This window comes from Corythoichthys intestinalis, chromosome 13, assembly GCF_030265065.1.
Source record: "Corythoichthys intestinalis isolate RoL2023-P3 chromosome 13, ASM3026506v1, whole genome shotgun sequence".
NCBI classification, from domain to species: Eukaryota; Metazoa; Chordata; class Actinopteri; order Syngnathiformes; family Syngnathidae; genus Corythoichthys; species Corythoichthys intestinalis.
Genome location: NC_080407.1, coordinates 4,764,630 through 4,790,060, shown reverse-complemented (window position 1 = coordinate 4,790,060; position 25,431 = coordinate 4,764,630). Strand labels below are relative to the sequence as shown.

The window sequence follows — 25,431 nt, the reverse complement described above, 5'->3', positions numbered from 1 at the left end:
ATTTATCTTTTAAGAACTATAAGTCTTTCTATCCATGGATCACTTTAAAGCAGGGGTGGGCAAACCGGTCCTCGAGGGACGCAGTGGGTCCTGGTCTTTGTTGCAACTGGTTCAGCACAGACAGTTTAACCAATGAGGTTTCAGTGGAAACAAGAAGCACCTGACTGCAATCAACTGATTGCACTTGTAAGAAACCAGATTGGTGAAAGGCTGTCCTCATGATGAGTATGAACAAAAACCCGCACCCACTGCGGCCCTTTGTGGAATAGTTTGCCCACCCCTGCTTTAAAGGGTATGACAACACCTGGGGAAATGCTAATATTCCATCATTTATCCATCAGCGCATGCCTTTTGAATTCATATCATGCCACTTCGTGTAATTACACACATCGCAACACCAAGAAAATGATAGAAATTAGTTAGATTGTCAAGCTAAAAAGACCCGCCCCCGAGATGCCGGAAATCTAGCATATTGTGTGCGTGACGTCACTTTCGGGAAACCGCTGGCTCAGTGCTTAGTACTGAATGGCGGCGACGATGGCGGACAATTTTGTTTGTATTTGCAGCGACGAATCCGACGTGACGAACATTCTTCTAATGGTGACAAGGAGAGTTATGAACCTTTCTTTGGTGTTTTGGGTTATCAATTTGAGCCCATACGAAAGCCAATGCAGCCTAATGAAAGGATCATTGAGGGGAGCAATCACACTGATTAAACACCGGCGGCAACAGAATCACCGAATGGTTTGTTTTGCATTTCTTTTTGTGAAGCTGATACACCGTGACTATGCTATCATCAGTTTCGCTCTGCCAACCGACACAAATATGAATGGGATTAGAGGATTTGTTCAATATATTTTATGAGCGATAATTTATACATGTGTCCAGTCCTGTATCCAATGCGTGATATGTTTTTTATTGTAAAAGAGTACTCACTCTGGCCATTTCCCTCCTTTGCTTTGCCTGGGGTGGTGAGGTGGTCTCATCAGAGCCAGTCATCGTCCTCTTTCACCGGGCACCGCATCTGCTTTCATCAGCAATTTCTTAGCAAAACCTGATTTCATTTGCCCATAGTTCGTAAAGCTTTCAGGTGTAAAATGCGCACCACACAAAACCGTGCCGGAGGCTGGGTCTGCAAAATTAGCCCTCTTAGCACTGACAAACTTTACTCATTGTCTGCGTAGTCCAGCTCTTTTTCTCGCGTTTGGGAACTCATGGGTACTACATTGCGACAAATGGCTATTTGTAAACCACATAGCATGACAGGTTTGAACCATTTTAGCGATTTTTTTGATAAAACACGAACGCAACTCTCTCGTCGATAAACAACGATGGCACCTGCCTCGACCTTTTGTTTCCTTGTTATGACGTCTCCGCCCCCTTCGGCTGTTTCCGGAACACTTTCGGAAATGTTTGTCATTTTCGATCTATTTTCGATAATTGCTCATTAATGTGATTGATGTTTTTGTTAACTTTATCAATATTTGTTATCTTGACACATAACTGTTCCATTGATGTCTCACACCCCCTTTGCGTTTTCATATCCTTTAAGAGAATGTTAATAATGTTAATGCCATCTTGTTGATTTATTGTTATAATAAACAAATACAGTACTTATGTACCGTATGTTCAATGTATATATCCGTATTGTCTTATCGTTCCATTCCGACAATAATTTACAGAAAAATATGGCATATTTTATAGATGGTTTGAATTGTGATTAATTAATTTTTAAGCTGTAATTAACTCGATTAAAATTTTTTATCGTTTGACAGCCCTAATATATATATATATATATATATATATATATATATATATATATATATATATATATATATATATATGACACTTTCTCGCAGCACACGTGACAATCAGAGGCGTAGCAAGGGTCCCCGGGGGCCCCAGGCAACAAGCAACATGGGGCCCTTCGAGCGTGTGCAAGTAAGGGGGACAGTTAGACTTGGAGCAATAGCATATCTAATTAAAGTATAATGACGTCTCGGTCTCATAGAGCGCTTTTTAGGACACTCAAAGTGCCCGGCTTCTATTACATTAGGACATAAAACTACAGTAACATAGTACACTCACGGCTGTCTTTCTACCTTATCTCCTCATCTGCTTTTTTTTTCTTTCTTTTGTCGCTTCCAGAAGGATAACTTCTCATTTTGGATATACGCCAATTAAAAAAAAAGCCAAATCGCTGCTCACTCTCACTCTGAGTCACGTGAGAGAGAGGGGGAGTGTAGAGCGAGTGAAGGGGCCCCTTCAGGGAACTCAGACACAAGGCTTTCACTGGCAGTAAAGCTGCGTGTGCTAAATCTGTTGGCCCCTGCTGGCTGGGGGCCCTAGGCAATTGCCTGGTTTGCCTCATGGGACGCGACGCCTCTGGTGACAATCTCTCACGGCACATTAGTGTGCCGCGAGAGATTGTCACCAGTTGAAAAACACTGCTCTACCTAACCAAAATGGTTAAACCAAAGAGAGTAATGTTATGGATTTTGAATGTTTACATGGCATTCCTTAAATGACATGTAAACATTGCCACTAACATTCTATATGCTGTCATTATGAATACAGATCATCACAAAACGACATCGGACCCCCCTTTTTTACCGATGGACAGAGTGGATGACGGCGCTTCTCATTCACAAGTCGGCGTCGACATCGGTGGTGAGGTTGCTCTCTATTGTTACTGTGGCCATGGTAATTGCTCACATTTAGCATTCTTTTCTTGGGTTTTGAAAAACTGGTTTGTAAGATCATTGATCTTCCTGCTTGTCATAACTGGCTTGGAAGTTGAGGAAACTGTCCACGTCATTTGGAATGTCAAGCAGCATGTTGGTGCGCATTTCTAATGTCTCTGCCTGGCAGGATCTGCGGTCGCTGTGGTGTCAGCCGTCGGGGTTTTCATTGCAATTGGGATCTTTGTTTGGTGGAAAAGGTAAATGAAGATGTGTGCCATTCTATTGAGCAACTTTGTTGTTCCGTGAGTCTACTGTGTCATCCCTCTTTTTTCAGGAGAGGACCAGGAGCTAACAATCGGTCGCAGACAACAGAAGAGGAAATACGGTTGAATGATGTTGCCAACTAGTATTGAAAAGCAGGTAAAAAATAATTGGGGCGCCAGTTCTCCCCCAAATATATATATATGGCGGAAAACACTCAGGTGACTTGAAGTTCCGCTCCGAGACACCCAATTTAGCCAACTTTCAAAATTGTCCGATATGCATGTGTGATACATCCTTGGAAAACTTAAAATCTCAAAAAATTAAAAAATGTTTTTTTAACAGCAAAACCCTATCTCGAGGTGAGAGGACGCAAGAGCAGAATTACAGACGCCATGACTTTAACGAGATATTGTCGCGTACTTACCTTGTTTCGATCCAAAAACTCCCATGTAGCATGTGTCACTGAGTGTCGGGCCACAGCTGGATTTTCTGGGGATTTTATGGGTGAAACATGGTAATATAACAAGGATTGCGATGCAGAAATCTCAGACATCAAGGAGTGGTCAAGATTTTCTTTTTACATATTTACCCTTTCAAACGTTTTTTTTTTTTCCAAATGTTCTTTTTTGGATCGATTATTTATCATCTTACATATCAGAGAAAAGGTGGCAGTAACAAAAAAATACAATTAAGCGATAGTTATGAGGTAGATATCGGTGACTTATTTACAGACGCCAAAGTTTTCATTGTGACGTAATTTGTTTAAAAGTTTAAAATATGTGAGTGAATAATTTTTCAAAGTCGTTTTTTTTTTTTTTTTTTTTTTTTAACTAAATATTAGACATGAATTAATGATTCTAAGTGGGGTTGTTCCGATCATGTTTTATTGCTCCCGATCTGATCCCGATTGTTTTAGTTTGAGTATCAGCCGATCCCAATATTTCCCGATCCGATTGCTTTTTTTTTGCTCTCGATTCAATTCCAATCATTCCCGATCATATACATTTTGGCATTGCATTAAGAAAAAAATGAATAAAACTCGGACGAATATATACATTCAACATACAGTACATAAGTACTGTATTTGTTTATTATGACAAGAAATCCTCAAGATGGCATTTACATTATTAACATTCTTTCTGTGAGAGGGATCCACGGATAGAAAGACTTGTAATTCTTAAAGGATAAATGTGACTTTGTATATTGTGACTAAATATTGCCATCTAGTGTATTTGTTGAGCTTTCAGTAAATGATACTGCGGTCATTTAACTTCTGCCCAAATGCATGATGGGAAGTGCAACCATGACTGTGCGTAGGGGCACCAATTGATATATCTTCTCTGCATTGGGAAAGAACGTAGGGTGTTAAGAAAATGATCAACTACTACCTTTCATCCCCACATTGCCTCCCACATTATTATTAATTTCTGAGAAAGGTATTGTAAGGCTTTAGCCACATTAAAAAAATGGCTCCAAAAGCTGTCAAAATTCTCTCTACTCATTATACACTGCCTTTTAGTGCTATCTATAGGTAAAACGGCATCTTTATAGACAGAATGTGACAATGTGTGAGTGGGTTGTGCAGCGCATGCGTTAATTACTTAACGTGATTAATTTTAAAAAATTAATTACCGCCGTTAACGCAATAAATTTGATAGCCCTACTTTAAGCCAAAACTACTCTGGATGAGTGTAAAACATTTTGTCTGTCACGTTAAATACAATTAGAAAACGGTTTAAATACAAAATATATATATATTAAAAAAAGGCATGTCCGATATTTTTTTGCCAATTCCGATACTTTGAAAATGACGTGATCGGACATCTTTAATTCTAAGCTAAAAATGACAGATTTTGAATAATAAATATAACTAGGCCTGCAAGCAGGACTGAACGGGCCCTCGCAATCTAGCGCAACTCGGACGTCACGCAACTCGGACTGGGTGCAGGTCAGGGTGGTGGCAGATCCTCCTCTCTAATCATCTCATTAGAACCTACCATGCTCGAAAGTCGCCTATTTACATTCCCACACCCAAGAGATAAAAACCCCTATTGGAGAGAGTACTACAAAAAAGGAGCCACTACTGAGCTGTGCAGCCAAGCCCTTATTCAAAACTAAAATTGATCTTCTAACTGGGCCAATTCGACCAAGTGTGCCAAATATTGTGGCTCTATAAGCTGCCTGAGTCTCTGAAAAAAAATATTTCCTTTAAATGGCGAACAAAGGGTCGTCACGGCAACAGACAGAGACACGTGGACATGGGCCGTAAATAAGTATTTTAATAGGTCTTGAAACTACAATGACCAACCTGAAAAGAACTGGACATGTATTGGAAAAACGAGTGACTTTATATTGCCACTAGTTGGCGCTGTACGGTTGATGCAAATGACCCCTACAAGGCCCTTCAGGGTATGACTCTCAACAAGCACGGGAAGTTTGGCGCAGATATGTTGTATATCTGCCGAGTTATGACTGTTCAAAGTTTTTGGAGAGAAAAACTGTTGACAGTCATTTTCACTTTCCTGTTTGGACCCCTCCGCTTCAACGAAACTTCAATATTTTTCATCAGGCACCTGAAGACAGGTCTTAAGGCTTCCCTTATGCAGGTTTGAGGTAGATTGATTTTTTCCCTTTAGAGGAGGATTGTGTCCCGTAAAAAATGGCATTTCCTGTTCCCACTAGGAGGCGCCAGGCACAAATGGTAAATTTTCAATCCAGTCGTGCTCAGGCTGGTATACCTCACACACATGGCAGATTTAAAATAGATTGAACGTTGTATGAGGGAGTTATCAGTCATTTTCCGAATTCGGTGTTTTGGCGAAAAAATGGCCGACTTTGGCACCCCGCCCAGGTCAGGCCCGTGAATGAAAACACACCATTTTGATAACTTAAGATTTCATATGCCTCATGAACAGTCTCGCCAATTTTGAGAATGATCAAACTAATTCCCTAGGTGCCAAGGTGTAAAATGTGCACACTGTAAATCGATAAAAAATTCACATTCAATCCAAAATACCCGATTTCCTGTTGGGTTTGGAATACGCATGCAAGAGACTTTTTGGAGCAGTTTTGTACAAGGTATTGACTCTCCGAATTTCATCCATCTACGTTGAAAAAACCTAAATGGAGAGGCCTTTTTGAAAATTTCAAGGGGGCGCCACTGAGCCATTTTGTTACATTTTTTCGTAACGTTGCAAGATTATTGAACGTTATGCAAAGCCGCATGTATGTCGAAATTTTTGTGAGTTTTCGTGCATGTTCAAGCCTCCAAATGTAAACTCCTACTGTTAACCGATAAAAATTTCACATTTGATCCAAAATACCCGATTTCCTGTTGGATTTGGAAAATGGGTGCAAGAGACTTTTTGGAGCAGTTTTGCACAAGGTATCAACTCCCCAAATTTCCTCACTCTATGTTGGAAAAACCCAATAGGAAAGGCCTTTTTTAAAACTTCTTTCTGTCGCCACTAGTTGGCACTGTAGAGTTGATGCAAATGACCCCTACACGAACCTTCAGGGTATGACTCTCAACAAACACGGGAAGTTTGGCGCAGATATGTTGTATATCTGCCGAGTTATGACTGTTCAAAGTTTTTGGCGAGACAAATTGTTGACGGTCATTTTCACTTCCAGTTTGTACCTCTCCGCTTCTACAAAACCTCAATATTTTTCATTAGGCACCTGAACACATGTCTTGAGGCTCCCCTGAAACAGGTTTGAGGTCAATAGATTTTTTTCCCTTGGAGGAGGAGCCTGTCTCGTAAAGAAGGCCATTTCCTGTTCCCACTAGGGGGCGCCAAGCCTAATGGGTAAAATTTAAATGCAGTCGTGTTCAGGCTGGGATATCTCATATACTTGCTAGAAATGAAAAAGATTGAACGTTGTATCACGGAGTTTTTAATCATTTTCTGAATTTGGTGTTTTGCCCAAAAATGGCCAACTTTGGGACTACGCCCAGGCCAGACCCTTGGATGAAAACTCACCATTTTGAAAACTTAAGATCTCATATGTCTCCTGTATAGTCTGACCAATTTTGAAGACGATCCAACTATTTTCTTCAGCGACAAGGTCTCAAATGTAAATCGATAAAATTTCGCATTTGATCCAAAATTTCCGACTTCCTGTTGGATTTGGAATATAGGTGCAAGAGACTTTTTGGAGCAGTTTTACGCAATGTATCGACTCACCAAATTTCATCATTCTACGTTGAAAAAACCTAATAGGAAAGGCCTTTTTGAAAATTTCAAGGGGGCGCCACTGAGCGATTTTGTTAAATTTTTTTGTAGATTATCAAAATTTACGCAAAGTTGCATGTATGTGCAAATTTTGGTGAGTTTTCGTGCATGTTCAGGCCTCCAAACGTAAACTCCAACTGTGAACCGAAAAAATTTCACATTTGATCCAAAATATCCGATTTCCTGTCGGATTTGGAATATGGGTGCAAGAGGCTTTTTTGAACAGTTAGGCATAAGGTATCTACTCCCCAAATTTCATCGCTCTACGTTGAAAACCTGAGAGGAGAGGCCTTTTTGAAAATTTTAAGGGTCAAGGGGGCGCCACTGAGCCATTTTTTGAAATTTTTTCAAAACGACGCAAGATTATCAAATTTTACGCGAATCTGCACGTATGTGCAAATTTTGGTGACTTTTCGTGCATGTTCAGGCCTCCAAATTGGCCATTTTCATTTGCCATGAAGAAAGAAGAATAATAACTAGGCCTGCAAGCAGGACTGAACGGGCCCTCGCAATCTAGCGCAACTCGGACGTCACGCAACTCGGACTGTGTGCAGGTCAGGGTGTTGGCAGATGCTCCTCTCTAATCATCTCATTAGAACATAACATGCTCGAAAGTCGCCTATTTACATTCCCACACCCAAGAGATAAAAACCCCTATTGGAGAGAGTACTACAAAAAAGGAGCCACTACTGAGCTGTGCAGCCAAGCCCTTATTCAAAACCAAAATTAATCTTCTAACTGGGCCAATTCGACGAAGTGTGCCAAATATTGTGGCTATATAAGCTGCCTGAGTCTTTGAAAAAAAATATTTCCTTTAAATGGCGAATAAAGGGTCGTCACGGCAACAGACAGAGACACGTGGACATGGGCTGTAAATAAGTATTACAATAGGTCTTCAAATTACAATGACCAACCTGAAAAGAACTGGACATGTATTGGAAAAACGAGTGACTTTCTATTGCCACTAGTTGGCGCTGTAGGGTTGATGCAAATGATCTCTACAAGGCCCTTCAGGGTATGACTCTCAACAAGCACGGGAAGTTTGGCGCAGATATGTTGTATATCTGCCGAGTTATGACTGTTCAAAGTTTTTGGAGAGAAAAATTGTTGACAGTCATTTTCACTTTCCTGTTTGGACCCCTCCGCTTCAACGAAACTTCAATATTTTTCATCAGGCACCTGAAGACAGGTCTTAAGCCTTCCCTTATGCAGGTTTGAGGTCAACAGATTTTTTTTCCTTGGAGGAGGAACCTGTCTCGTAAAAAAAGGCATTTCCTGTTCTCACTAGGGGGCGCTAGGCCTAATGGGTAATATTTCAATGCACTCGTGTTAAGGGTGGGATGTCGCACATACATGCCAGATATGAAAAAGATGGAACGTTGTGTGAAGGAACTATTAGTCATTTACTGAATTTGTCATTTTGCCGAAAAAATGGCCGACTTTGGCACCCCGCCCAGGTCAGGCCCGTGAATGAAAACACACCATTTTGATAACTTAAGATTTCATATGCCTCATGAACAGTCTCGCCAATTTTGAGAATGATCAAACTAATTCCCTAGGTGCCAAGGTGTAAAATGTGCACACTGTAAATCGATAAAAATTTCACATTCAATCCAAAATACCCGATTTCCTGTTGGGTTTGGAATATGCATGCAAGAGACTTTTTGGAGCAGTTTTGTACAAGGTATCGACTCTCCGAATTTCATCCCTCTACGTTGAAAAAACCTAAATGGAGAGGCCTTTTTGAAAATTTCAAGGGGGCGCCACTGAGCCATTTTGTTACATGTTTTCGTAACGTTGCAAGATTATTGAACGTTATGCAAAGCCACATGTATGTCCAAATTTTTGTGAGTTTTCGTGCATGTTCAAGCCTCCAAATGTAAACTCCTACTGTGAACCGATAAAAATTTCACATTCGATCCAAAATACCCGATTTCCTGTTGGATTTGGAATACGGGTGCAAGAGACTTTTTGGAGCAGTTTTGCACAAGGTATCGACTCCCCAAATTTCATCACTCTCTGTTAAAAAAACCTAATAGGAAACGCCTTTTTGAAAAATTCAAGGGGGCGCCACTGAGGCATTTTGCTACATTTTTTCGTAACATTGCAAGATTATCGAACGTTATCTAAAGCCGCATGTATGTGCAAATTTGTACAAGTTTTTGTGCATATTCAAGCCTCCAAATGTAAACTCCTACTGTGAACCCATGAAAATTTCACATTCGATCCAAAATACCCGATTTCCTGTTGGATTTGGAATATGGGTGCAAGAGACTTTTTGGATCAGTTTTGCATAAGGTATCTACTCCCCAAATTTCCTTGCTCTATGTTGAAAAAACCCAATAGGAAAGGCCTTTTTTAAAACTTCTTTCTGTCGCCACTAGTTGGCACTGTAGAGTTGATGCAAATGACCCCTACAAGAACCTTCAGGGTATGACTCTCAACAAACACGGGAAGTTTGGCGCAGATATGTTGTATATCTGCCGAGTTATGACTGTTCAAAGTTTTTTGCGTGACAAATTGTTGACGTTCATTTTCACTTTCCTGTTTGGACCCCTCCGCCTCAACGAAACCTCAATATTTTTCATCAGGCACCTGAACACAGGTCTTAAGGCTCCCCTGATGCAGGTTTGAGGTCAACAGATTTTTTTCCCTTGGAGGAGGAACCTGTCTCGTAAAAAAAGGCATTTCCTGTTCTCACTAGGGGGCGCTAGACCTAATGGGTAATATTTCAATGCACTCGTGTTAAGGGTGGGATACCACACATACATGCCAAATATGAAAAAGATTGAACGTTGTGTCAAGGAACTATAAGTCATTTACTGAATTTGTCATTTTGCCGAAAAAATGGTCGACTTTGGCACCACGCCCAGGTCAGACCCGTGAATGAAAACGCACCATTTTCAAAACTTAAGATTTCATATGTCTCCTGAACAGTCTCACCAATTTTGAAGATGATCCAACTAACTCCCTCGGCGAAAAGGTCTCAAATGTGCACCCTGTAAATCGATAAAAATTTCATATTTGATCCAAAATAACCGATTTCCTGTTGGGTTTGGAATATGCGTGTAAATGCTTTTTTGGAGCGGTTTTGGACAAGGTATAGACCCCCCAAATTTCATTGCTCTACGCTGACAGACCCTAATGTTATAGGCCAATTTTAAAATTTCAAGGGGGCGCCACTGAGCCATTTTGTTATATTTTTTTGCAACGTTGCAAAATTATCGAAATTTACAATTTTCCGGACGTATGTGCAAATTTTGGTGACTTTTCGTGCATGTTCAGGCCTCCAAATTGGCCGTTTTCATTTGCCCTGAAAAAAAAAAAAAAAAAAAAAAATAAAAAAAAAAATAATCCTTTGCAAAACAATAGGGCCTTCGCACGCTTAGTGCTCGGGCCCTAATAACTAGGCCTGCAAGCAGGACTGAACGGGCCCTCGCAATCTAGCGCAACTCGGACGTCACGCAACTCGGACTGTGTGCAGGTCAGGGTGGTGGCAGATCCTCCTCTCTAATCATCTCATTAGAACCTAACATGCTCGAAAGTCGCCTATTTACATTCCCACACCCAAGAGATAAAAACCCCTATTGGAGAGAGTACTACAAAAAAGGAGCCACTACTGAGCTGTGCAGCCAAGCCCTTATTCAAAACCAAAATTAATCTTCTAACTGGGCCAATTCGACCAAGTGTGCCAACTATTGTGGCTCGATAACCTCCCTGAGTCTCTGAAAAAAAATATTTCCTTTAAATGGCGAACAAAGGGTCGTCACGGCAACAGACAGAGACACGTGGACATGGGCCGTAAAAAAGTATTTTAATAGGTCTTGAAACTACAATGACCAACATGAAAAGAACTGGACATGTTTTGGAAAAACGAGTGACTTTCTATCGCCACTAGTTGGCGCTGTAGGGTTGATGCAAATGACCCCTACAAGGCCCTTCAGGGTATGACTCTCAACAAGCACGGGAAGTTTGGCGCAGATATCTTGTATATCTGCCGAGTTATGACTGTTCAAAGTTTTGGGAGAGAAAAATTGTTGACAGTCATTTTCACTTTCCTGTTTGGACCCCTCCGCTTCAACGAAACTTCAATATTTTTCATCAGGCACCTGAAGACAGGTCTTAAGGTTTCCCTTATGCAGGTTTGAGGTAGATTGATTTTTTCCCTTTAGAGGAGGAGTGTGTCCCGTAAAAAAGGGCATTTCCTGTTCCCACTAGGAGGCGCCAGGCACAAATGGTAAATTTTCAATCCAGTCCTGCTCAGGCTGGTATACCTCACACACATGGCAGATTTAAAATAGATTGAAGGTTGTATGAGGGAGTTATCAGTCATTTTCCGAATTCGGTGTTTTGGCGAAAAAATGGCCGACTTTGGCCGCCCGCCCAGGTCAGGCCCGTGAATGAAAACACACCATTTTTATAACTTAAGATTTCATATGCCTCATGAACAGTCTCACCAATTTTGAGAATGATCAAACTAATTCCCTAGGTGCCAAGGTGTAAAATGTGCACACTGTAAATCGATAAAAAGTTCACATTCAATCCAAAATACCCGATTTCCTGTAGGATTTGGAATGTGTGTGCAAGAGACTTTTTGGAGCAGTTTTGCACAAAGTTTTGACTCTCCAAATTTCATCACTCTATGTTAGAAAAACCTAAATGGAGAGGCCTTTTTGAAAATTTCAAGGGGGCGCCAGTGAGCCATTTTGTTACATGTTTTCGTAACGTTGCAAGATTATTGAACGTTATGCAAAGCCGCATGTATGTCGAAATTTTTGTGAGTTTTCGTGCATGTTCAAGCCTCCAAATGTAAACTCCTACTGTGAACCGATAAAAATTTCACATTTGATCCAAAATACCCGATTTCCTGTTGGATTTGGAATACGGGTGCAAGAGACTTTTTGGAGCAGTTTTGCATAAGGTATCTACTCCCCAAATTTCCTCGCTCTATGTTGAAAAAACCCAATAGGAAAGGCCTTTTTTAAAACTTCTTTCTGTCGCCACTAGTTGGCACTGTAGAGTTGATGCAAATGACCCCTACAAGAACCTTCAGGGTATGACTCTCAACAAACACGGAAAGTTTGGCGCAGATATGTTGCATATCTGCCGAGTTATGACTGTTCAAAGTTTTTGGCGAGACAAATTGTTGACGGTCATTTTCACTTCCAGTTTGGACCTCTCCGCTTCAACGAAACCTCAATATTTTTCATCAGGCACCTGAACACATGTCTTGAGGCTCCCCTGAAACAGGTTTGAGGTCAATAGATTTTTTTCCCTTGGAGGAGGATCCTCTCTCGTAAAGAATGCCATTTCCTGTTCCCACTAGGGGGCGCCAGGCCTAATGGGTAATATTTCAATGCAGTCGTGTTCAGGCTGGTATATCTCATATACATGCTAGAAATGAAAAAGATTGAACGTTGTATCACGGAGTTTTTAATCATTTTCTGAATTTGGTATTTTGCCTAAAAATGGCCAACTTTGGGACTACGCCCAGGCCAGACCCTTGGATGAAAACTCACCATTTTGAAAACTTATGATCTCATATGTCTCCTGAATAGTCTGACCAATTTTGAAGACGATCCAACTATTTTCTTCAGCGACAAGGTCTCAAATGTAAATCGATAAAATTTCGCATTTGATCCAAAATTTCCGACTTCCTGTTGGATTTGGAATATAGGTGCAAGAGACTTTTTGGAGCAGTTTTACACAATGTATCGACTCACCAAATTTCATCATTCTACGTTGAAAAAACCTAATAGGACAGGCCTTTTTGAAAATTTCAAGGGGGCGCCACTGAGCCTTTTTGTTAATTTTTTTTATAGATTATCAAAATTTACGCAAAGTTGAATGTATGTGCAAATTTTGGTGAGTTTTCATGCATGTTCAAGCCTCCAAACGTAAACTCCAACTGTGAACCGAAAAAATTTCACATTCGATCCAAAATACCCGATTTCCTGTTGGATTTGGAATATGGGTGCAAGAGGCTTTTTTGAACAGTTAGGCATAAGGTATCTACTCCCCAAATTTCATTGCTCTACGTTGAAAACCTGAGAGGAGAGGCCTTTTTGAAAATTTTAAGGGTCAAGGGGGCGCCACTGAGCCATTTTTTGACATTTTTTCAAAACGACGCAAGATTATCGAAATTTACGCGAATCTGCACGTACGTGCAAATTTTGGTGACTTTTCGTGCATGTTCAGGCCTCCAAATTGGCCATTTTCATTTGCCATGAAGAAAGAAGAATAATAATAATAATAATAATAATAATAATAATAATAATAATAATCCTTTGCATTACAATAGGGCCTTCGCACGCCTAGTGCTCGGGCCCTAATAACTAGGCCTGCAAGCAGGACTGAACGGGCCCTCGCAATCTAGCGCAACTCGGACGTCACGCAACTCGGACTGTGTGCAGGTCAGGGTGGTGGGAGATCCTCCTCTCTAATCATCTCATTAGAACCCAACATGCTCGAAAGTCGCCTATTTACATTCCCACACCCAAGAGATAAAAACCCCTATTGGAGAGAGTACTACAAAAAAGGAGCCACTACTGAGCTGTGCAGCCAAGCCCTTATTCAAAACCAAAATTAATCTTCTAACTGGGCCAATTCGACCAAGTGTGCCAACTATTGTGGCTCTATAAGCTCCCTGAGTCTCTGAAAAAAAATATTTCCTTTAAATGGCGAACAAAGGGTCGTCACGGCAACAGACAGAGACACGTGGACATGGGCCGTAAAAAAGTATTGTAATAGGTCTTGAAACTACAATGACCAACATGAAAAGAACTGGACATGTTTTGGAAAAACGAGTGACTTTCTATCGCCACTAGTTGGCACTGTAGGGTTGATGCAAATGACCCCTACAAGGCCCTTCAGGGTATGACTCTTAACAAGCACGGGAAGTTTGGCGCAGATATCTTGTATATCTGCCGAGTTATGACTGTTCAAAGTTTTTGGAGAGAAAAATTGTTGACAGTCATTTTCACTTTCCTGTTTGGACCCCTCCGCTTCAACGAAACTTCAATATTTTTCATCAGGCACCTGAAGACAGGTCTTAAGGTTTCCCTTATGCAGGTTCGAGGTAGATTGATTTTTTCCCTTTAGAGGAGGAGTGTGTCCCGTAAAAAAGGGCATTTCCTGTTCCCACTAGGAGGCGCCAGGCACAAATGGTAAATTTTCAATCCAGTCCTGCTCAGGCTGGTATACCTCACACACATGCCAGATTTAAAATAGATTGAACGTTGTATGAGGGAGTTATCAGTCATTTTCCGAATTCGGTGTTTTGGCGAAAAAATGGAAGAATTTGGCGCCCCGCCCAGGTCAGGCCCGTGAATGAAAACACACCATTTTTATAACTTAAGATTTCATATGCCTCATGAACAGTCTCACCAATTTTGAGAATGATCAAACTAATTCCCTAGGTGCCAAGGTGTAAAATGTGCACACTGTAAATCGATAAAAAGTTCACATTCAATCCAAAATACCCGATTTCCTGTAGGATTTGGAATGTGTGTGCAAGAGACTTTTTGGAGCAGTTTTGCACAAAGTTTTGACTCTCCAAATTTCATCACTCTATGTTAGAAAAACCTAAATGGAGAGGCCTTTTTGAAAATTTCAAGGGGGCGCCACTGAGCCATTTTGTTAAATTGTTTCGTAACGTTGCAAGATTATCGAACGTTATCCAAAGCCGCATGAATGTGCAAATTTTGGTGAGTTTTTATGCATATTCAAGCCTCCAAATGTAAACTCTTACTGTGAACCCATGAAAATTTCACATTCGATCCAAAATACCCGATTTCCTGTTGGATTTGGAATATGGGTGCAAGAGACTTTTTGGAGCAGTTTTGCATAAGGTATCTACTCCCCAAATTTCCTTGCTCTATGTTGAAAAAACCCAATAGGAAAGGCCTTTTTTAAAACTTCTTTCTGTCGCCACTAGTTGGCACTGTAGAGTTGATGCAAATGACCCCTACAAGAACCTTCAGGGTATGACTCTCAACAAACACGGAAAGTTTGGCGCAGATATGTTGCATATCTGCTGAGTTATGACTGTTCAAAATTTTTGGCGAGACAAATTGTTGACGGTCATTTTCACTTCCAGTTTGGACCTCTCCGCTTCAACGAAACCTCAATATTTTTCATCAGGGACCTGAACACATGTCTTGAGGCTCCCCTGAAACAGGTTTGAGGTCAATAGATTTTTTTCCCTTGGAGGAGGAGCCTGTCTCGTAAAGAAGGCCATTTCCTGTTCCCACTAGGGGGCGCCAGGCCTAATGGGTAATATTTCAATGCAGTCGTGTTCAGGCTGGGATATCTCATATACATGCTAGAAATGAAAAAGATTGAACGTTGTATCACGGAGTTTTTAATCATTTTCTGAATTTGGTATTTTGCCCAAAAATGGCCGACTTTGGGACCACGCCCAGGTCAGACCCTTGAGTGAAAACTCACCATTTTGAAAACTTAAGATCTCATATGTCTCCTGAATAGTCTGACCAATTTTGAAGACGATCCAACTATTTTCTTCAGCGACAAGGTCTCAAATGTAAATCGATAAAATTTCACATTTGATCCAAAATTTCCGGCTTCCTGTTGGGTTTGGAATATGGATGCAAGAGACTTTTTGGAGCAGTTTTGCACAATGTATCGACTCGCCAAATTTCATCGTTCTACGTTGAAAAAACCTAATAGGAAAGGCCTTTTTGAAAATTTCAAGGGGGCGCCACTGAGCCATTTTGTTAAATTTTTGTGTAGATTATCAAAATTTACGCAAAGTTGCATGTATGTGCAAATTTTGGTGAGTTTTCGTGCATGTTCAGGCCTCCAAATGTAGACTCCAACTGTGAACCGATAAAAATTTCACATTTGATCCAAAATATCCGATTTCCTGTTGGATTTGGAATATGGGTGCAAGAGGCTTTTTTGAACAGTTAGGCATAAGGTATCTACTCCCCAAATTTCATTGCTCTACGTTGAAAACCTGAGAGGAGAGGCCTTTTTGAAAATTTTAAGGGTCAAGGGGGCGCCACTGAGCCATTTTTTGACATTTTTTCAAAACGACACAAGATTATCGAATTTTACGCAAAGCCGCACGTATGTGCAAATTTTGGTGACTTTTCGTGCATGTTCAGGCCTCCAAATTGGCCATTTTCATTTGCCCTGAAAAAAGAAGAAGAATAATAATAATAACTAGGCCTGCAAGCAGGACTGAACGGGCCCTCGCAATCTAGCGCAACTCGGACGTCACGCAACTCGGACTGTGTGCAGGTCAGGGTGGTGGGAGATCCTCCTCTCTAATCATCTCATTAGAACCTAACATGCTCGAAAGTCGCCTATTTACATTCCCACACCCAAGAGATAAAAACCCCTATTGGAGAGAGTACTACAAAAAAGGAGCCACTACTGAGCTGTGCAGCCAAGCCCTTATTCAAAACCAAAATTAATCTTCTAACTGGGCCAATTCGACCAAGTGTGCCAACTATTGTGGCTCGATAACCTCCCTGAGTCTCTGAAAAAAAATATTTCCTTTAAATGGCGAACAAAGGGTCGTCACGGCAACAGACAGAGACACGTGGACATGGGCCGTAAAAAAGTATTTTAATAGGTCTTGAAACTACAATGACCAACATGAAAAGAACTGGACATGTTTTGGAAAAACGAGTGACTTTCTATCGCCACTAGTTGGCGCTGTAGGGTTGATGCAAATGACCCCTACAAGGCCCTTCAGGGTATGACTCTCAACAAGCACGGGAAGTTTGGCGCAGATATCTTGTATATCTGCCGAGTTATGACTGTTCAAAGTTTTTGGAGAGAAAAATTGTTGACAGTCATTTTCACTTTCCTGTTTGGACCCCTCCGCTTCAACGAAACTTCAATATTTTTCATCAGGCACCTGAAGACAGGTCTTAAGGTTTCCCTTATGCAGGTTTGAGGTAGATTGATTTTTTCCCTTTAGAGGAGGAGTGTGTCCCGTAAAAAAGGGCATTTCCTGTTCCCACTAGGAGGCGCCAGGCACAAATGGTAAATTTTCAATCCAGTCCTGCTCAGGCTGGTATACCTCACACACATGGCAGATTTAAAATAGATTGAAGGTTGTATGAGGGAGTTATCAGTCATTTTCCGAATTCGGTGTTTTGGCGAAAAAATGGCCGACTTTGGCCGCCCGCCCAGGTCAGGCCCGTGAATGAAAACACACCATTTTTATAACTTAAGATTTCATATGCCTCATGAACAGTCTCACCAATTTTGAGAATGATCAAACTAATTCCCTAGGTGCCAAGGTGTAAAATGTGCACACTGTAAATCGATAAAAAGTTCACATTCAATCCAAAATACCCGATTTCCTGTAGGATTTGGAATGTGTGTGCAAGAGACTTTTTGGAGCAGTTTTGCACAAAGTTTTGACTCTCCAAATTTCATCACTCTATGTTAGAAAAACCTAAATGGAGAGGCCTTTTTGAAAATTTCAAGGGGGCGCCAGTGAGCCATTTTGTTACATGTTTTCGTAACGTTGCAAGATTATTGAACGTTATGCAAAGCCGCATGTATGTCGAAATTTTTGTGAGTTTTCGTGCATGTTCAAGCCTCCAAATGTAAACTCCTACTGTGAACCGATAAAAATTTCACATTTGATCCAAAATACCCGATTTCCTGTTGGATTTGGAATACGGGTGCAAGAGACTTTTTGGAGCAGTTTTGCATAAGGTATCTACTCCCCAAATTCCCTCGCTCTATGTTGAAAAAACCCAATAGGAAAGGCCTTTTTTAAAACTTCTTTCTGTCGCCACTAGTTGGCACTGTAGAGTTGATGCAAATGACCCCTACAAGAACCTTCAGGGTATGACTCTCAACAAACACGGAAAGTTTGGCGCAGATATGTTGCATATCTGCCGAGTTATGACTGTTCAAAGTTTTTGGCGAGACAAATTGTTGACGGTCATTTTCACTTCCAGTTTGGACCTCTCCGCTTCAACGAAACCTAAATATTTTTCATCAGGCACCTGAACACATGTCTTGAGGCTCCCCTGAAACAGGTTTGAGGTCAATAGATTTTTTTCCCTTGGAGGAGGATCCTCTCTCGTAAAGAATGCCATTTCCTGTTCCCACTAGGGGGCGCCAGGCCTAATGAGTAATATTTCAATGCAGTCGTGTTCAGGCTGGGATATCTCATATACATGCTAGAAATGAAAAAGATTGAACGTTGTATCACGGAGTTTTTAATCATTTTCTGAATTTGGTATTTTGCCTAAAAATGGCCAACTTTGGGACTACGCCCAGGCCAGACCCTTGGATGAAAACTCACCATTTTGAAAACTTAAGATCTCATATGTCTCCTGAATAGTCTGACCAATTTTGAAGACGATCCAACTATTTTCTTCAGCGACAAGGTCTCAAATGTAAATCAATAAAATTTCGCATTTGATCCAAAATTTCCGACTTCCTGTTGGATTTGGAATATAGGTGCAAGAGACTTTTTGGAGCAGTTTTACACAATGTATCGACTCACCAAATTTCATCATTCTACGTTGAAAAAACCTAATAGGACAGGCCTTTTTGAAAATTTCAAGGGGGCGCCACTGAGCCTTTTTGTTAATTTTTTTCAAAGATTATCAAAATTTACGCAAAGTTGAACATATGTGCACATTTTGGTGAGTTTTCGTGCATGTTCAGGCCTCCAAATGTGAACTCCAACTGTGAACCGAAAAAATTTCAGATTCGATCCAAAATAACCGATTTCCTGTTGGATTTGGAATATGGGTGCAAGAGGCTTTTTTGAGCAGTTAGGCATAAGGTATCTACTCCCCAAATTTCATTGCTCTATGTTGAAAACCTGAGAGGAGAGGCCTTTTTGAAAATTTTAAGGGTCAAGGGGGCGCCACTGAGCCATTTTTTGACATTTTTTCAAAACGACGCAAGATTATCGAAATTTACGCGAATCTGCACGTATGTGCAAATTTTGGTGACTTTTCGTGCATGTTCAGGCCTCCAAATTGGCCATTTTCATTTGCCATGAAGAAAGAAGAATAATAATAATAATAATAATAATAATCCTTTGCATTACAATAGGGCCTTCGCACGCCTAGTGCTCGGGCCCTAACTAGGCCTGCAAGCAGGACTGAACGGGCCCTCGCAATCTAGCGCAACTCGGACGTCACGCAACTCGGACTGTGTGCAGGTCAGGGTGGTGGCAGATCCTCCTCTCTAATCATCTCATTAGAACCTAAGATGCTCGAAAGTAGCAAAAACCCCTATTGGAGAGAGTACTACAAAAAAGGAGCCACTACTGAGCTGTGTAGCCAAGCCCTTATTCAAAACCCAAAACTAATCTTCTAAGTGGGCCAATTCGACCAAGTGTGCCAAATATTGTGGCTCTATAAGCTGCCTGAGTCTCTGAAAAAAAATATTTCCTTTAAATGGCGAACAAAGGGTCGTCACGGCAACAGACAGAGACACGTGGACATGGGCCGTAAATAAGTATTTTAATAGGTCTTGAAACTACAATGACCAACCTGAAAAGAACTGAACATGTATTGGAAAAACGAGTGACTTTCTATCGCCACTAGTTGGCGCTGTAGGTTTGATGCAAATGACCCCTACAAGGCCCTTCAGGGTATGACTCTCAACAAGCACGGGAAGTTTGGCGCAGATATGTTGTATATCTGCCGAGTTATGACTGTTCAAAGTTTTTGGAGAGAAAAATTGTTGACAGTCATTTTCACTTTCCTGTTTGGACCCCTCCGCTTCAACGAAACTTCAATATTTTTCATCAGGCACCTGAAGACAGGTCTTAAGGCTTCCCTTATGCAGCTTTGAGGTAGATTGATTTTTTCCCTTTAGAGGAGGAGTGTGTCCCGTAAAAAAAGGGCATTTCCTGTTCCCACTAGGAGGCGCCAAGCACAAATGGTAAATTTTCAATCCAGTCCTGCTCAGGCTGGTATACCTCACACACATGCCAGATTTAAAATAGATTGAACGTTGTATGAGGGAGTTATCAGTCATTTTCCGAATTCGGTGTTTTGGCGAAAAAATGGCCGACTTTGGCACCCCGCCCAGGTCAGGCCCGTGAATGAAAACACACCATTTTGATAACTTAAGATTTCATATGCCTCATGAACAGTCTCGCCAATTTTGAGAATGATCAAACTAATTCCCTAGGTGCCAAGGTGTAAAATGTGCACACTGTAAATCGATAAAAATTTCACATTCAATCCAAAATACCCGATTTCCTGTTGGGTTTGGAATATGCATGCAAGAGACTTTTTGGAGCAGTTTTGTACAAGGTATCGACTCTCCGAATTTCATCCCTCTACGTTGAAAAAACCTAAATGGAGAGGCCTTTTTGAAAATTTCAAGGGGGCGCCACTGAGCCATTTTGTTACATGTTTTCGTAACGTTGCAAGATTATTGAACGTTATGCAAAGCCACATGTATGTCCAAATTTTTGTGAGTTTTCGTGCATGTTCAAGCCTCCAAATGTAAACTCCTACTGTGAACCGATAAAAATTTCACATTCGATCCAAAATACCCGATTTCCTGTTGGATTTGGAATACGGGTGCAAGAGACTTTTTGGAGCAGTTTTGCACAAGGTATCGACTCCCCAAATTTCATCACTCTCTGTCAAAAAAACCTAATAGGAAACGCCTTTTTGAAAAATTCAAGGGGGCGCCACTGAGGCATTTTGCTACATTTTTTCGTAACATTGCAAGATTATCGAACGTTATCTAAAGCCGCATGTATGTGCAAATTTTTACGAGTTTTTGTGCATATTCAAGCCTCCAAATGTAAACTCCTACTGTGAACCCATGAAAATTTCACATTCGATCCAAAATACCCGATTTCCTGTTGGATTTGGAAAATGGGTGCAAGAGACTTTTTGGAGCAGTTTTGCATAAGGTATCTACTCCCCAAATTTCCTTGCTCTATGTTGAAAAAACCCAATAGGAAAGGCCTTTTTTAAAACTTCTTTCTGTCGCCACTAGTTGGCACTGTAGAGTTGATGCAAATGACCCCTACAAGAACCTTCAGGGTATGACTCTCAACAAACACGGGAAGTTTGGCGCAGATATGTTGTATATCTGCCGAGTTATGACTGTTCAAAGTTTTTTGCGTGACAAATTGTTGACGTTCATTTTCACTTTCCTGTTTGGACCCCTCCGCCTCAACAAAACCTCAATATTTTTCATCAGGCACCTGAACACAGGTCTTAAGGCTCCCCTGATGCAGGTTTGAGGTCAACAGATTTTTTTCCCTTGGAGGAGGAACCTGTCTCGTAAAAAAAGGCATTTCCTGTTCTCACTAGGGGGCGCTAGACCTAATGGGTAATATTTCAATGCACTCGTGTTAAGGGTGGGATACCACACATACATGCCAAATATGAAAAAGATTGAACGTTGTGTCAAGGAACTATAAGTCATTTACTGAATTTGTCATTTTGCCGAAAAAATGGTCGACTTTGGCACCACGCCCAGGTCAGACCCGTGAATGAAAACGCACCATTTTCAAAACTTAAGATTTCATATGTCTCCTGAACAGTCTCACCAATTTTGAAGATGATCCAACTAACTCCCTCGGCGAAAAGGTCTCAAATGTGCACCCTGTAAATCGATAAAAATTTCATATTTGATCCAAAATAACCGATTTCCTGTTGGGTTTGGAATATGCGTGTAAATGCTTTTTTGGAGCGGTTTTGGACAAGGTATAGACCCCCCAAATTTCATTGCTCTACGCTGACAGACCCTAATGTTATAGGCCAATTTTAAAATTTCAAGGGGGCGCCACTGAGCCATTTTGTTATATTTTTTTGCAACGTTGCAAAATTATCGAAATTTACAATTTTCCGGACGTATGTGCAAATTTTGGTGACTTTTCGTGCATGTTCAGGCCTCCAAATTGGCCGTTTTCATTTGCCCTGAAAAAAAAAAAAAAATAAAAAAATAAAAAAAAAAATAATCCTTTGCAAAACAATAGGGCCTTCGCACGCTTAGTGCTCGGGCCCTAATAATAATAATAATAATAATAACTAGGCCTGCAAGCAGGACTGAACGGGCCCTCGCAATCTAGCGCAACTCGGACGTCACGCAACTCGGACTGTGTGCAGGTCAGGGTGGTGGCAGATCCTCCTCTCTAATCATCTCATTAGAACCTAACATGCTCGAAAGTCGCCTATTTACATTCCCACACCCAAGAGATAAAAACCCCTATTGGAGAGAGTACTACAAAAAAGGAGCCACTACTGAGCTGTGCAGCCAAGCCCTTATTCAAAACCAAAATTAATCTTCTAACTGGGCCAATTCGACCAAGTGTGCCAACTATTGTGGCTCTATAAGCTCCCTGAATCTCTGAAAAAAAATATTTCCTTGAAATGGCGAACAAAGGGTCGTCACGGCAACAGACAGAGACACGTGGACATGGGCCGTAAAAAAGTATTTTAATAGGTCTTGAAACTACAATGACCAACATGAAAAGAACTGGACATGTTTTGGAAAAACGAGTGACTTTCTATCGCCACTAGTTGGCGCTGTAGGGTTGATGCAAATGACCCCTACAAGGCCCTTCAGGGTATGACTCTCAACAAGCACGGGAAGTTTGGCGCAGATATCTTGTATATCTGCCGAGTTATGACTGTTCAAAGTTTTTGGAGAGAAAAATTGTTGACAGTCATTTTCACTTTCCTGTTTGGACCCCTCCGCTTCAACGAAACTTCAATATTTTTCATCAGGCACCTGAAGACAGGTCTTAAGGTTTCCCTTATGCAGGTTTGAGGTAGATTGATTTTTTCCTTTAGAGGAGGAGTGTGTCCCGTAAAAAAGGGCATTTCCTGTTCCCACTAGGAGGCGCCAGGCACAAATGGTAAATTTTCAATCCAGTCCTGCTCAGGCTGGTATACCTCACACACATGCCAGATTTAAAATAGATTGAACGTTGTATGAGGGAGTTATCAGTCATTTTCCGAATTCGGTGTTTTGGCGAAAAAATGGAAGAATTTGGCGCCCCGCCCAGGTCAGGCCCGTGAATGAAAACACACCATTTTTATAACTTAAGATTTCATATGCCTCATGAACAGTCTCACCAATTTTGAGAATGATCAAACTAATTCCCTAGGTGCCAAGGTGTAAAATGTGCACACTGTAAATCGATAAAAAGTTCACATTCAATCCAAAATACCCGATTTCCTGTAGGATTTGGAATGTGTGTGCAAGAGACTTTTTGGAGCAGTTTTGCACAAAGTTTTGACTCTCCAAATTTCATCACTCTATGTGAGAAAAACCTAAATGGAGAGGCCTTTTTGAAAAATTCAAGGGGGCGCCACTGAGCCATTTTGTTAAATTGTTTCGTAACGTTGCAAGATTATCGAACGTTATCCAAAGCCGCATGTATGTGCAAATTTTGGTGAGTTTTTATGCATATTCAAGCCTCCAAATGTAAACTCTTACTGTGAACCCATGAAAATTTCACATTCGATCCAAAATACCCGATTTCCTGTTGGATTTGGAATATGGGTGCAAGAGACTTTTTGGAGCAGTTTTGCATAAGGTATCTACTCCCCAAATTTCCTTGCTCTATGTTGAAAAAACCCAATAGGAAAGGCCTTTTTTAAAACTTCTTTCTGTCGCCACTAGTTGGCACTGTAGAGTTGATGCAAATGACCCCTACACGAACCTTCAGGGTATGACTCTCAACAAACACGGGAAGTTTGGCGCAGATATGTTGTATATCTGCCGAGTTATGACTGTTCAAAGTTTTTGGCGAGACAAATTGTTGACGGTTATTTTCACTTCCAGTTTGTACCTCTCCGCTTCTACAAAACCTCAATATTTTTCATTAGGCACCTGAACACATGTCTTGAGGCTCCCCTGAAACAGGTTTGAGGTCAATAGATTTTTTTCCCTTGGAGGAGGAGCCTGTCTCGTAAAGAAGGCCATTTCCTGTTCCCACTAGGGGGCGCCAAGCCTAATGGGTAAAATTTAAATGCAGTCGTGTTCAGGCTGGGATATCTCATATACTTGCTAGAAATGAAAAAGATTGAACGTTGTATCACGGAGTTTTTAATCATTTTCTGAATTTGGTGTTTTGCCCAAAAATGGCCAACTTTGGGACTACGCCCAGGCCAGACCCTTGGATGAAAACTCACCATTTTGAAAACTTAAGATCTCATATGTCTCCTGTATAGTCTGACCAATTTTGAAGACGATCCAACTATTTTCTTCAGCGACAAGGTCTCAAATGTAAATCGATAAAATTTCGCATTTGATCCAAAATTTCCGACTTCCTGTTGGATTTGGAATATAGGTGCAAGAGACTTTTTGGAGCAGTTTTACGCAATGTATCGACTCACCAAATTTCATCATTCTACGTTGAAAAAACCTAATAGGAAAGGCCTTTTTGAAAATTTCAAGGGGGCGCCACTGAGCGATTTTGTTAAATTTTTTTGTAGATTATCAAAATTTACGCAAAGTTGCATGTATGTGCAAATTTTGGTGAGTTTTCGTGCATGTTCAGGCCTCCAAACGTAAACTCCAACTGTGAACCGAAAAAATTTCACATTTGATCCAAAATATCCGATTTCCTGTCGGATTTGGAATATGGGTGCAAGAGGCTTTTTTGAACAGTTAGGCATAAGGTATCTACTCCCCAAATTTCATCGCTCTACGTTGAAAACCTGAGAGGAGAGGCCTTTTTGAAAATTTTAAGGGTCAAGGGGGCGCCACTGAGCCATTTTTTGAAATTTTTTCAAAACGACGCAAGATTATCAAATTTTACGCGAATCTGCACGTATGTGCAAATTTTGGTGACTTTTCGTGCATGTTCAGGCCTCCAAATTGGCCATTTTCATTTGCCATGAAGAAAGAAGAATAATAATAATAACTAGGCCTGCAAGCAGGACTGAACGGGCCCTCGCAATCTAGCGCAACTCGGACGTCACGCAACTCGGACTGTGTGCAGGTCAGGGTGGTGGCAGATCCTCCTCTCTAATCATCTCATTAGAACCTAACAAGCTCGAAAGTCGCCTCTTTACATTCACACACCTAACAGGTAAAAAAAAACCTATTGGAGAGAGTACTACAAAAAAGGAGGTACTACTGAGCTGTGCAGCCAAGCCCTTATTAAAAACCAAAATTAATCTTCTAACTGGGCCAATTCGACCAAGTGTGCCAAATATTGTGGCTCTATAAGCTGCCTGAGTCTCTGAAAAAAAATATTTCCTTTCAATGGCGGATAAAGGGTCGTCACGGCAACAGACAGAGACACG

At 41.0% G+C, this 25,431-nt stretch overlaps 1 protein-coding gene across 2 annotated transcripts in view; it reads left to right on the top strand.

The window, feature by feature from the left end:
• Positions 1-25,431, top strand: part of il15ra (interleukin 15 receptor subunit alpha) — a 33,288-nt gene that overhangs the window by 2,778 nt on the left and 5,079 nt on the right. Inside the window, exons 4-6 of one of the 2 annotated variants that reach the window (XM_057854947.1) lie at positions 2,578-2,670; positions 2,872-2,941; positions 3,019-3,104. In XM_057854947.1, the coding sequence (XP_057710930.1) occupies positions 2,578-2,670; positions 2,872-2,941; positions 3,019-3,091 (236 nt within the window). In that variant the 3' untranslated portion in view covers positions 3,092-3,104. Of the gene's footprint in view, positions 1-2,577; positions 2,671-2,871; positions 2,942-3,018; positions 4,816-25,431 lie in introns of those variants that run through there. The other variant, XM_057854946.1, reaches the window with a different exon arrangement.